The 13623-nt window shown below is 34.9% G+C and overlaps 1 protein-coding gene and 1 long non-coding RNA gene across 2 annotated transcripts; one reads left to right on the top strand and one right to left on the bottom strand.

Annotated features, from left to right (window-relative positions):
- Positions 1 to 689: 689 nt before the first annotated feature.
- On the bottom strand, positions 690 to 7556 carry LOC103864723. Its single transcript, XR_632289.2, has 4 exons — positions 2617 to 7556; positions 2244 to 2524; positions 1514 to 1862; positions 690 to 1312 (listed from the first exon to the last, which is right to left on the bottom strand). It is a non-coding gene; the product is annotated as an uncharacterized LOC103864723 (long non-coding RNA).
- A 242-nt stretch (positions 7557 to 7798) lies between these two features.
- LOC103864722 (3-ketoacyl-CoA synthase 10) lies at positions 7799 to 10434 on the top strand. Its single transcript, XM_009142487.3, has 3 exons — positions 7799 to 8302; positions 8821 to 9446; positions 9612 to 10434. Exons 1-3 carry the CDS (start codon positions 7895 to 7897, stop codon positions 10225 to 10227), a joined length of 1650 nt encoding a protein of 549 aa, XP_009140735.2. The 5' UTR covers positions 7799 to 7894; the 3' UTR covers positions 10228 to 10434.
- The last annotated feature ends 3189 nt before the right edge of the window (positions 10435 to 13623 follow it).

Genomic DNA, 13623 nt, shown 5'->3' with positions numbered 1-13623 from the left:
ATGCCTAACCCTAAACCCTATCTAACCCTAAACCCTTTCTAACCCTAAACCCTACCTAACCCTAAACCTTGCTAACCCTAAACCTAACCCTAAACCCTACCTAAACCCTACCTAAACCTAACTATAAATCCCATCTAACCCTAAAACTCTACCAACCCTAAACACTAAAAAATAATCTCAAAACTTAAAGCTAAAAAAAACTAAACTCTACCGCTATGTAATTTGTTGTTGTGATATTCAAATAACAAATTACATAGCGGATTTTAAATCTTACATTCATTATTTTAATTGCCAAAATATTTTGAAAGTTGTATCTTATGAATAAAAAAAGAAATTATATTTTAATAGCGTTAAATTTTGTTAAATAGAATGAAAAACTATTATCATAAATATATAAAGAATTTTGATGAAATTTGAAAATCTTCGAATCAATAAAACAATTAATTAGTAATATTTCAAAAACCCTTAAACTTATTATAGCAGTAGAATTTAAAAAAAAAAATAAAGTTCTCAAACATTTATTTACCAATAACCATCCTTAAATCTTTGCTCATTCAAAAAAATAATATTCTTTACATAAATTGGAAACAAGTTTTGTTTTTTGACTAGAGATCCAAATTTAAATTATACCACTAAAATATTTTAATATTTAATTGTTCAGAAATAACAAGTTAATGTTCTTAAAACAATAACCATCCTTAAATCTTTGTTCATTCAAAAAAATAATATTTTTTACATAAGTTGGAAACAAGTTTTGTTGGTTGAGCAGAAGGCACTCTTAGCTAAACCATAAAGGCAAAGCACAATTCTCACATAGAATTGCTTGCATTTGGTGACAACTGTATTCACAAAAGGCTCTCTGCATATGAAGCAAACAAAGGGGAATGTATCTTTGTCTTCGTTAATGTTGTTTTCAGTACTCAGGTACTTACATTATCCTAATTTTCAACTCCTCCATAGTTTTATTTTCATTTCTAACTTTCTCTGCCTTTTTCCACTCTTTCTTTATCTTCATCCTGGTTTGTATCATTCCACACGGTCACGTGAGACTTACATCCACCCCCACCTCCGTATCCACATAATCGGTATCTTTGTAATCCTTGCAAATATCTGGTTAGTGATGAAAGGTTGAAGCCAGACACTTCTGCTGTCCCCTCTTCTCATCTGTCTCTTCCTCTTTTTCTTCAAATAAATCTGCAGACGCTCTGTAGCTTGGCTAGTTCATTACATGGCTGTACTCTGTGGCTATCGCTGGCATATCTGCAGCTCTTGACCCCTCAGATCCCATGTTCCTCTGCTCTCTCGGAATCTTCTACATTTAGACATAGAGTTGTATGTATAAAGAGAATGTTTGAACATGTATGAAAAAAAGAAAAATACAATTGACCTTTGTAATGAGGATTATTCCCCTTGCCAGGGCATTGGCTTACACAAAAAAAGTGTGATCAAATAATTTTCGTATGAAAACTATAGATAACACCTGTACATATGAGTTTATAATATATATGCTTACTTTGTGGCCACTGAGCAACAATGTTCCATGTCAAAGAATTATGGATTTGTGCAATCGGCAACGAAGATATGAGTTGGGAAGAGGATGTGGATGACAGACATAACCTCAAATGTCTCTGGTGCGACTGCCTCGATCACCGAGCCAACTCAAAGGAGCGAGTTGAACAAACCCCTCCTTAACTCTCCTGCCGTGTGTCACTGTCGCAGAGCATCAGCTTCTCCTCCGCTAAGTTCACATGAACTGGAATTAGAACCAGAACGCCACGGGTACCATGGTTGTAAGGAAACTACAGACACACCATCCCTCAATTTTCAAATATATCTTAGAATGTAATCTTATAAACTGGTACCTGAAAAATTACATCAAAAGTATTTTAAATATAATGGAACTGACTAAAATATTATAAATACACACAATAAGTCATAATAGACTTATCAAAGCAAATAATCATGGTGATCTAGAGTCCTAACGTCCACAAAAAATATAAAGAATACCAAAAACAAAAACAATCAATTAAAGAATTTTAACTGGGCTGGCAACATAGGACAAAGTAATTAACTGAATCATTATTTCTAAAGACTAAATTATATAGATAGTTACAGATGTATCCAAACTCGATTTTCTAATAAAGCTAAGCGAGTAATTACATAGTTCATGCTTATGGAGCTCCTTTAGCAACATATTCATAGCAAAAAGTGCATAGAAAAAAAGAGAGTATATGATCACTTACGTTAATTATTTCTTCAGTCATCAGATATTTATGCTACAATAGGCAAATCTCGTTCTGTTTCGGTGACGCTTTGTTTACTTACTCAGACCTCATCTGAATGATTTGCATCGTTTTCTTCTTCCCTTGATGAGCCACTACTTCTTGTAGGCCCATCAACCGAAGACGTTTCAGTTTTGGTGCCACTTACGGTATCGTTGCAAGACCAGATGAATCACATTACCGATTTTGTGTTTGTGTTGTTGGTTGGTGAGCGAGTGAGTGATTCGTTGCTTTCATGGTGGCTGAAACACATGTACAAAGGAAAAAAATAAATAATCTGAATGTTAAAAAGAGAAGTGTGAGAGAGATAAAATCTTTAAACATGGAGAAAGACCTGAAGAAAAAGCATGGAGCTGCTTTGCACCATCATTGCAGCTTCCCAAAAAAGGCAAACATTTCTTTATATATATAGATATATAGATTTCAGGTTTAGAGGTAGTGAGATAAAGTGCTAACTTGAGGTGTAACACGCAGAGGCGTGCCTACAGTGTATTGAAAAATGTATTCGCCTTACGCCCCCGAATAATATTATATTTTTTAGGACTCCAAAATTTAAAATAATTTCTAGTTTAGTTGCTTAAACTTATTTCTAAAAAAAAACTTTCCACGATAATCGAATAACTCAATTTTTAAATCCATATACTTTCACTACAAGAAAACAGGAGGATTCTGATGGCCGAAATCGTCGGAAATTCGTCGGAATAGGCCTATTCCGACGAATTTCTGACGAACGCGTTCGTCGGTATCATTTCGTCGAAAAAAAGGATTCGTCGGAATTTCGTCAGACCTTCCGACGACTTTCTGACGACTACAGCGGTTATAGTTTTTATCGGAATGTCGTCGAAAAGTCGTCGAAAAATTCTGACGACCCATGTTTTCTCGGAAATTCGTCGGAATTGGCCGACAGAATTCCGACAACTTCAAATTTTTTGTTTTCGTCGGAAATCCGTCAAAAAAGTCTGACGCTGTTGGCATCCGTCAGAATTCGGCGTGTTTTCTTGTAGTATTTTTTATAAGACATAATATAGCAAATTTACGTAATAAGTGTTAAACTTATGTATTTCGCGAAGGTGATATATCGTATTAGAAAATTGTTTTCTTTATATTTGTATATAAATTTATTTTTAAAACTTGCATTAGGTCCCTAAAATCCTTGGCACGGCACTGATAACAGGTTAGGCCCTAAGTGATGCTGCTACGATGGCGAGATAGTCAAAAGGTTAACAACTGGATGCAAACTACTTTGCGTCTCCATTTTCTTTAACAAATACTTCAAAGTATTTTATTGATTGCCAAACCTTAAATTTTTTTAATTGCTTTCGGTCTTTATATTCTGAAGGCCGACACTGGATTTTGATATTCGTCTTTGTATCAAATTTTTTGTGCCTTGTCAATTATTTTAATATAATTTCAGATGCAAAAAAAGTATAGATCCACAATCCTACGTCATCTTTCTGAATCTTGTAAAGAAACAATAATCACCAAACTCAAGCTTGCACGAGTTTCCACCTTATTTTGGTACAGTTTGGATTGATTGCGTCAATTGTATCTGGGCATCTCTCTTCTAGCCTACGGAAGTCAGTCTTAAGACTATAGCTGGATTTGCGGGTCGATCCGTCCCGCCTGGCCTGCAAACTTGCGGATTGATTCATTTTTTTCGAGTCAAAATTTCGATTCGCATGATCCACGAAGAAATAATTGTATATCCGCACCTGTCCCGTTTAGATTTGCGGGTAACCTACAGAACCCGTGAGTCATATAAATTTAAAATAAAAAATATTTTAATTGTATATTATTATTTTTTATTTAAAATAATTAATATTAAATATTTATAATTAAAATTATATAATTTTTATATTTATAGTTAAAATTATATAATTTTTATATTTATAGTTAAAATTATATAATTTTTTAAATATTTTATATATTTTTTGAAATATTTTTTTTCTGCGAGTTGGCACGTATCCGCGATTCAAATTCAACCAACTCGCACCCGTCCTACTTAAAACCGACTCGACCCTCTTTTGAATTGGCCATCCACACCGTCTCGCGGCGGGTCAAACGGGGCTGGATCCGCGGATAAAGAGTTAAATTCCGAGCTCTACTCAAGACTCAGAAAACATCGAACCTATCTAATTTAATTCTTTTTAAAACCATAAACTTGTAGAAAAGAGAAAAATTTTGCAATAATGATAAAGAGTTGCTTCAACTACTTCCCGTTAAATGGATCAGCCATTTGACTCATTTAAGAAGACAGCCATAAGTTAGATATCATCCTAACTGTCTCCATTTTTCAAATTAACATCTCAATATCCTCAACTCTCTCTCTCTCGTTAACGAACCAATTTCCCATACGTCTCTACTTTCTTCCTTCAACGTTTTAAACTAACAAACTTTTTATTATCATGATGTATCCTTTCTTTGTATCCTACTTTCTTTTTCGAGGGCTTTGTCATATTTTGTCATCCGATGTTTCACGGATCATCCAATTGATAGGAAGATTGAAAGTTTATTTCAAAACGATAACCAAGAACGTGACCTCTTATTTAATTTGAAGTAGACGTAATTATATTCACCATTTATTTTTGTTTGGTAACCAAAGATAACAAAACACACCCACGTAAAGAAATGATTATGGCCATGTGTTGTCCTTGCTTTGTCGAATGCATTAGTGGCATTTACTTTCTTTTTTGAAACATTAGTCGCACTTACATATATGACCGCTGACCTACTGAAAGAATTATATTTAGACAGCAAATTAACAACTGTACAATTGTCAAAAATAATTGTCAAAAATAAACGTTTCTTTTTAAAGGCTTTAAAAATAAAAATTGTTATATAAATAATTAGTTGCAATGAACAAATCTATATTATTAAAACAGAAGTACATATTTTCACCATTATCACAATTTTTTTTCAGAATCATTTTTCGTTTTTTTTCTTCTTTGTTGTTCTTAGTTTTTAGTAAGGCTTGAAGTTTTTTTTTTTTAGTGAAATGAGAAAAATCTGCTAGAATCGTAAGTGGATGGCATGTTCTGGTTAGGTGGTTTCTTGTTCGAATTGGGACCGTTTTTCGCATTGTATTATTCTTTAATGGATAACATCCTCCTCATGGACTGCAAAGTATAAAGCTCAATGAAGGGCATCATCCAATGATACTGGTGCTCTCACTAACATCTCTTCTCTGAACCTAAGTGAGAACCATACTCCTTTCTTGAGGGCCGCAAAGGTTATTTTTTCGTTGAGGTCTGAGATTCGAGCTTTTATATCCTTGAACAGTGTGATGTACAACCTAAAATTTTGAATGGTACTTACTTTAGGTTTCACAAATCCGTTTTTGAAACTGCCGGTTTAATGAATATTGAGTATTGCTTTAGGATTGCGAATACAATCTGGGTAAAGTTAACAATGTAATTTCTTTTGAGTCTTGTGAACCACGCAAATACCGGATCGATTAAGTTATCGGTGAAGAAACATCAATAATGACTTCTTTCTCTTTGTCAGTTAGATGAGCTCAAGAGACAGCTAGGCAAAAAGCTTATGTGTTCCTAGAGTATTTTTGGGAACCAGATTTTCCCTATGTCATGCAGTCGTAGACTTTCTATTCAATTTGTGGAAGGAGTGCACCAGACTTCTTCTATGACGCGATCTATATCTGGAATAAATCTTGTCGCCATGTTTATGATGGCGTGGATTCTTCGTAACTAGTCATTATTCTTCTCAAACCTTGGAAAGCTTCAACATCAATCATACTTCTTGAGTCTACCCCTTCAGGTTTTGGGTCTGCAAAAACAAAAATTCATTATCCATAGCTCATGTTCTGTTTTGTTGTAATCTGGTTGTTTGATGTGGATGCTCAATTAGGATTCATGGGGTTACGTTTTCAGGAGCTCAAAAGCTCGGAAGTTCCCGTGTGGTCAGGTCATCCATCGCTTAAGTTAAAAGGGGTTCAAACTGGTGGACTTCATGTTTGAGTTCTCTAGTTTGAATATCGACCAACATGTTTAATCTCAACTGTGATTGATTGTTCCATATCAAGGTGTTGTCCTAGACGCATGCTTCCTTGATCTCAAAGAGTACAAATCGGGAGTTGAGAAACTCAGAAGTGCTAAGGTTCCCTGGGTAATTCAGCTGTTATCAAGGTGTGGGACTCGATTTTTTGTTTCAGGTCGGCTTCCTAAGCGTTCAAGTATTTTGGCTCGATGTGACGTGAGATTCTTTTCATTTTGTTATAAGCAACAAAGAATAGTTCGTTGAGCGAGCTCTTGGCTTTGAGATTCATCTATTACGATGGTATCACAGCTCAATTATTTCTTCGAGGGTATGTGCCGTTGACAAGGAAAATACTGATCTTGATACCATGGTTTGAGGTCATCTCGTATTGGTCTGCCATTGTGGCAGAGAGCCCGAATAATCGGGGATCATAGAGGATCCTGAGATTTTAAAAGGGGTTGATGCATGTTGTAGTAAGCTCGTCCTGTTAGTTACATTTGATTCGGTTTGCTCTGTATCTGTGGGCAAGGTATCAATTTTGTTTCTTATTTCAGATCTTGTGATATCGGCACCATTGATGCATGGTTTGGGTATACCGGAATCCGTAATAGAGAGATCCATTGTTGTGCTTACAAATCTTGGATCGGGTTTTTAGCAATGATGTGTTTTATTTATTGTCCTAATGAACGGCGCCAAAATGTAGATTTTAAAACTCACACTAGGTATTTGAAAGTGTTTGTATGTAAAATTTGGAAACAAAGAAATATGGCACAAACTCCTTAGTATAACAAGGATGTATAAAAGTTCAAGTTGGTAATAGATAATATTGATGATACGTGAATTCGTCTCTTGTTTTAGAGATTTTATATGTCTTCTCATTTTTTTGGATATCTTCCAAAACAACTCGTTAAGAACTTTATGTAGTGCATCCCTAATCTTTAGGCTCAACTCAAAACACCTTAATTGCCTTATTGGTCCCAAAAATACAACACATAAATTTTGCCCGTGTGTAGGATCCATATTTGGGATCGTGTGATCTCTTCTTGGAATTTCACCGAGAGCCATCCATCGAACGTTTCAATGCTTAATTTCGATGATTTTGATACGAGATCGATCGATCCACAGCCTAGCCTTTCACATAAATTTTCAGTTTAATTAAGAGTTTTTCGATTATTTCATTATTACGTATTCTGTTTCCTACACTGACACGTAACAATCATCCAGCAAAAAAAAAAAAAAATCAATATAACAGGAGTGATCCGGATATCAAAGTTGACAAATTGTCAACAGAAAAAAAGGTGCTCACCTAGCATAGTCCTTCCTTCACATACTACAAGATTGTAATAAATGCAAACATAAGATCCCAAAATACACCTTCTTTGAACGGAGGTATTAAGAGTGACATAACTCACTCCAACTACGACCAGTACAAGTAGTTGGCGACATTAACTACCTCTCACCTATCACCAAACCCAATCCAACCAATGTTACCATTACTCGCATATAACTACACAAACTCACATTTACATCTTTTTGCCAACACAACTCCTTATAAAAATATACCTTTCATCAACCACTAGATCTCACTCACAAAAACTTATCTCCAAAACAAAGAAGAAATGAGTAGGTCTACTGAACAAGATCTACTCTCTACCGAGATTGTTAACCGTGGGATCGAACCTTCCGGTCCAAACGCCGGTTCACCAACGTTCTCGGTCAGAGTCCGGAGACGTTTACCGGATTTTCTTCAATCCGTGAACTTGAAGTACGTGAAACTTGGTTATCACTACCTCATAAACCATGCGGTTTATTTGGCGACCATACCGGTTCTTGTGCTTGTGTTTAGCGCCGAAGTTGGGAGTTTGAGCAGAGAAGAGATTTGGAAGAAGCTTTGGGATTATGATCTCGCAACCGTCATCGGATTCTTCGGTGTCTTTGTCTTGACCGTTTGCGTCTACTTCATGTCTCGTCCTCGATCTGTTTATCTCATTGACTTCGCTTGTTTCAAGCCTTCCGATGAACTTAAGGTACGTCTTCACGCATCAAACCTTGTCTTAAAGGAACTATCACGTGATATTATGATAACCGGTTTGACTTCTAATTTATTTTTGAAAACCCAAATTTATTTACAACCATATAATCAATCCATGAGTTCAATAGAAACCGGACTGGTAATATAATGAATCTGAACCAAACCATCAGTTCAGGTTATAACCGGTTTAGTTAGATGGATGCTCTGAGACACCCAAAATGTTGAACCAAACCTTTTTTTTCCCAGAACTTATCGATCTTGGTTAGGTTTTATCTAAAAACAAATCATTTAGCAGAATATTGACAAAACATACATGGGAAATACCAAAAAAACCGGTTTAGCATATATATATATTCGATTTCTGCTAAACCAAATACGAAGGCAAAACCGGACTGATAAATAAATGAGAATCTATTTCCATTCCGGTTATCTCCGGTTTATATTTTGTTTTATTTTTTGGAAAAGATAATATGTTTATTTTCCAAACTTGATTCCATACGTATTTGGTTTCAGGTGACAAGAGAAGAGTTCATAGATCTAGCTAGAAAATCAGGCAAGTTCGACGAAGAGATCCTCGGATTCAAGAAGAGGATCCTTCAAGCCTCAGGAATAGGCGATGAGACGTACGTCCCAAGATCAATCTCTTCGTCTGAAAACATAACAACGATGAAAGAAGGTCGTGAAGAAGCCTCGATGATGATATTCGGTGCACTCGACGAACTCTTCGAGAAGACACGTGTCAAACCGAAAGACGTAGGTGTCCTCGTGGTTAACTGCAGTATCTTTAACCCGACTCCGTCACTATCTGCCATGGTGATTAACCACTACAAGATGAGAGGGAACATACTTAGCTACAACCTAGGAGGGATGGGTTGCTCAGCGGGAATCATAGCCGTTGATCTTGCTCGTGACATGCTTCAGTCTAACCCCAATAGTTACGCGGTGGTTGTGAGTACCGAGATGGTTGGGTATAATTGGTACGTGGGACGTGACAAGTCGATGGTTATACCTAACTGCTTCTTTAGGATGGGTTGCTCCGCCGTTATGCTCTCTAACCGCCGCCGTGACTTCCGCCATGCTAAGTACCGCCTTGAGCACATTGTCCGGACTCACAAGGCTGCTGATGACCGTAGCTTCAGGTTTTCATTTTATTTTATTTTTGTAGCCTGGAATTATTATTATTAGTTTTGGATCAAAATAGCCTATTATTATTATTCTTTTTCTAATATCAGAAGGTTATACGTTTTATTGCTAGATTTTTTTTTTTAAATGATCATAACGTAGTAAATTGTGTATGGTAACAGGAGTGTGTACCAGGAAGAAGATGAACAAGGATTCAAGGGATTAAAAATAAGCAGAGACCTAATGGAAGTTGGAGGTGAAGCTCTGAAGACCAACATCACTACCTTAGGCCCTCTCGTCCTTCCTTTCTCCGAGCAGCTTCTCTTCTTTGCCGCGTTGATCCGTAGAACTTTCTCACCCGCCGCCAAAACTACCACCACCACCTCCTCCTCAGCCACTGCCAAAATTAATGGAGCCAAGTCTTCCTCCTCCTCTGATCTGTCCAAGCCATACATCCCGGACTACAAGCTTGCCTTCGAGCATTTCTGCTTCCACGCGGCAAGCAAAGCGGTGCTTGAGGAGCTTCAGAAGAATCTAGGCTTGAGTGATGAGAACATGGAGGCTTCTAAAATGACTTTACACAGGTTTGGAAACACTTCCAGCAGTGGAATATGGTACGAGCTTGCTTACATGGAGGCCAAGGAGAGTGTCCGTAGAGGCGATAGGGTTTGGCAGATTGCTTTTGGGTCAGGTTTTAAGTGTAACAGTGTGGTTTGGAAGGCAATGAGGAAGGTGAAGAAGCCGGCGAGGAACAACCCTTGGGTGGATTGCATTGACCGTTACCCTGTCGCTCTCTGATCATTTATTTTTAAAAATTATTATTTCTTCTTAATTAAATCATCTATGATCTCTCTTCCTTGTTGTTGGATGATAGACGTTTGTTTGTTGGTCATTCGTATCTTAAGACTTCTATAAGAATGGATGGTTCAAATCCAATTCAGGTTCCATTTTTGTTTGTGCTGTATTCGGTAAACTTTGAAATTATACAACTCTCTTATTACGTTAGAAAAGACAACATTAATGTGATTTCTGTGAACGTTCAAAATTGTTAAAATAATAATTTAACCCCCAACATTAAATGGTTAGCTGCGCTGCGCATGAAGGAATTTATAAATGTTTTTAATGTTATAATCTACTAATGTGGTGTTATAATTAGTTTAGAATTTTATAGTGCATGACAAACACATTGAAATCCACACAACTACATTTTCCTGGCCATCAAAGAAGACTTCAGAAAGAGCTGATGCTAGACCGTTCAGAAAGAAAGAGTTTATGGTACTATAATGTCATTGAGATCTCCTATGAATAGCCTTGTACTGACACGATCAGGATCAGTAAAAATAATTATTATTTTTTAAAAAAATTCTAAATTTTTAAAAATAATATATAAATTAAATATTTATACAAGATTTATAAATATATATATATATATATATATGTCTATAATATTGTAAAAACTAAAATATTATATTATAAAATTAATTGATGTATAAATATTATTATATAAAATATAAATATTATTATATAAAATTTAAAAAAAAATAATGTGTTTTAAAAATACGAATCCAGATATCCGGACGTAAAAATTAAGATATCCGGATCCGGATTCGGTTTGGACGGATCCAAGATTTTGCTATCCGGATTCGGATCCGAACACCTCAGATATCTTATTTTCGGAGCGGATCCGGAGCTGTTTTCGGATAATAAGTCTCAGGCCTACCACCACTACTCCCACTAGAACTTACAACAAAAGAGTGGGAATGTCCCAGCTTCTTTTGTAGATTAATATACCAATACTATCTACTTTTTTTAATTGTCCCAAAAAAAAATACTATCTACTTTTTAGCTTTTTACCAGCAAAATGATATCATGTTTATGAGTTTTTCTGATATTTTTAAAAGATTTGAAGTAGAAGTTGAGGTTGAGTTTTGTATCATAGTAGAAGTTGACGGTGCCATCATCGCTGAGCTGACCTTCGACCTTTTCTACTAGGTGCCCACACATTGTGGCCCACACTTTTGGTAAAGTAAGTTTTATGCCCGCTGAATTTTGATGATCTAGGTTAAGCCTTTTTACTACCGAACACAACTTGTGATCTTTATCAAACTCTTGTTGTACATATGCATGCACCGATCATGTATATTTGCTTTTCCCAAGCTTATAAAATCTTGCAAAGCTCTCCATATCTCGTTTTTTAGAATCCGTTTGTTGATAAATTTTTTGATTGAGGTCGTTAGTTAATTCGTTAGAGAAATTTCTTATTTATTTACTCTATTATGTGCCAAAATTTATACATTACCGCAATAACTGCTGGGTATAAATTAAAAATGTCTTTCATACTTTTATTTTCCAATGGAACCCCAAGCAAAGCATAATGTAGTAAGGAAATTTGCGGGAAAATTCCTTAAAAATACACAGACTAATTTTCATTTGTTAATAAAATACACGAACTATTTTGGATTCCCGTTTAATACACAAACTAATTTCTGTTGTCTATTAAATACACAAACTTTTGAAATTCGCAGGTTTTACACATCGTTTTAGACGGCGTTAACTAAGTTTAACGGAAGTAAAGACGACGTTAATGTTTAATTAAACATGTGTTTAATTTATGAAAAGAAAATTCCTTAAAAATACACGAACTAATTTTCATTTGTTAATAAAATACACAAACTATTTTGGATCCCCATTTAATACACGAACTAATTTTTGTTTCCCATTTAATACATAAACTTTTAAAATTTGTAGATTTTACACATCGATTTAAACGACGTCAACTACGTTTAACAGAAATGACTTTAGTTTTAACTAAAAGTATGGTTAAAATGTGAAAAGCACGCTCACCCTCAACCAAAACCACTCGAATCGATTGATCCTTATATTCAAGCTAGCATCAATTCAAGTTTGACACCCTAATCTATTTCAACCTCTTTTACTCATCAAACTATGTTCCTTTTCTTCTTCTTCGCTTTGATTTCATTTTATATTGCTTCAAAGTGGAGTTGATTTCCATGTCATGAAAAATGACGAAGAAAACTAGGTAATTTTAAACGAGTTTCTGATTTTGGAATTAGTTTTTGATTCTTGTTTTTCGTCAATCAAGATTAATTTACACTATGCAAGTGTAATGAAGAAGAAAACTACCAATATAATCTATCAGAAGGATTTTAAAAAAAATTGTCTTTCGCAATTTAACCACATGTTTAACTAAACACTAACATCTACTTCACTTTTGCTAAACATAGTTGACATCCACTAAATCATGTTAAACATAGTTGACGTCGTCTAAATCTGAAAATTTTAAAAGTTTGTGTATTAAATGAGAAGCAAAAATTAGTTCGTGTATTAAATGGGGATCCAAAATAGTTCGTGTATTTTATTAACAAATGAAAATTAGTTAGTGTATTTTATTAACAAATACAAATAAGTTCGTGTATTTTTAAGGAATTTTATTTTCATAAATTAAGTACATGTTTAATTAAACACTAACATCGTCTTCACCTCCGTTAAATATAGATAACGCCGTCTAAAACTATGTGTAAAACCTGCGAATTTTGAAAGTTTGTGTATTTAATAGGCAACGGAAATTAATTCGTGTATTAAACGGGGAGTCAAAATAGTTTGTGTATTTTATTAGCAAATGAAAATTAGTCTGTGTATTTTTAAGGAATTTTCCCGAAATTTGCAGTAGATAACTATAAAAAAAATATAATTAGCTAAACGGTCATGTCACTGTTGATTTTTCATAATACCTGTATTAACCTTACTCTAATTCGCTGATAGGCACAGACATAGCCTGACACCCATGTTTTTATCTTTCATGTATGCTTCTAAGTTAACTATAGATATTTTTGAAACCGAAACTAATTCTATCTTTCTTTAGCTATTTCTCCTTTTTTCTCTCTTCTTCCTGATTTGATCATGCTTCTTCCATGATGAAACTCTATAAACTTTAAACGTTTCAATGAGTACTGAAGTTTTCTCCATTTTTTTGGTAAGAGTCCAATCTCTCTCTCATGTTCTTGATTCATGACAGCTGTTTCTAGTTTGATTTCACCTAGAAAGCGAAAAAGAAAAAGACTAAGAGGCAACAGCTGGTAAAGCTGATGGACTTTATACAAGTTGGATATACTAAGATTTCTGAATCGTCTCGTGCCATGAAAAAATAATTTTTTTTGTCTATTTATTCAGGTG

The sequence above is a fragment of the Brassica rapa genome, chromosome A04 (genome assembly GCF_000309985.2).
Source record: "Brassica rapa cultivar Chiifu-401-42 chromosome A04, CAAS_Brap_v3.01, whole genome shotgun sequence".
Taxonomy (NCBI): Eukaryota; Viridiplantae; Streptophyta; class Magnoliopsida; order Brassicales; family Brassicaceae; genus Brassica; species Brassica rapa.
Note: the sequence above shows the minus strand (reverse complement) of the source record. Positions and strands in the feature narration are given on the sequence as shown.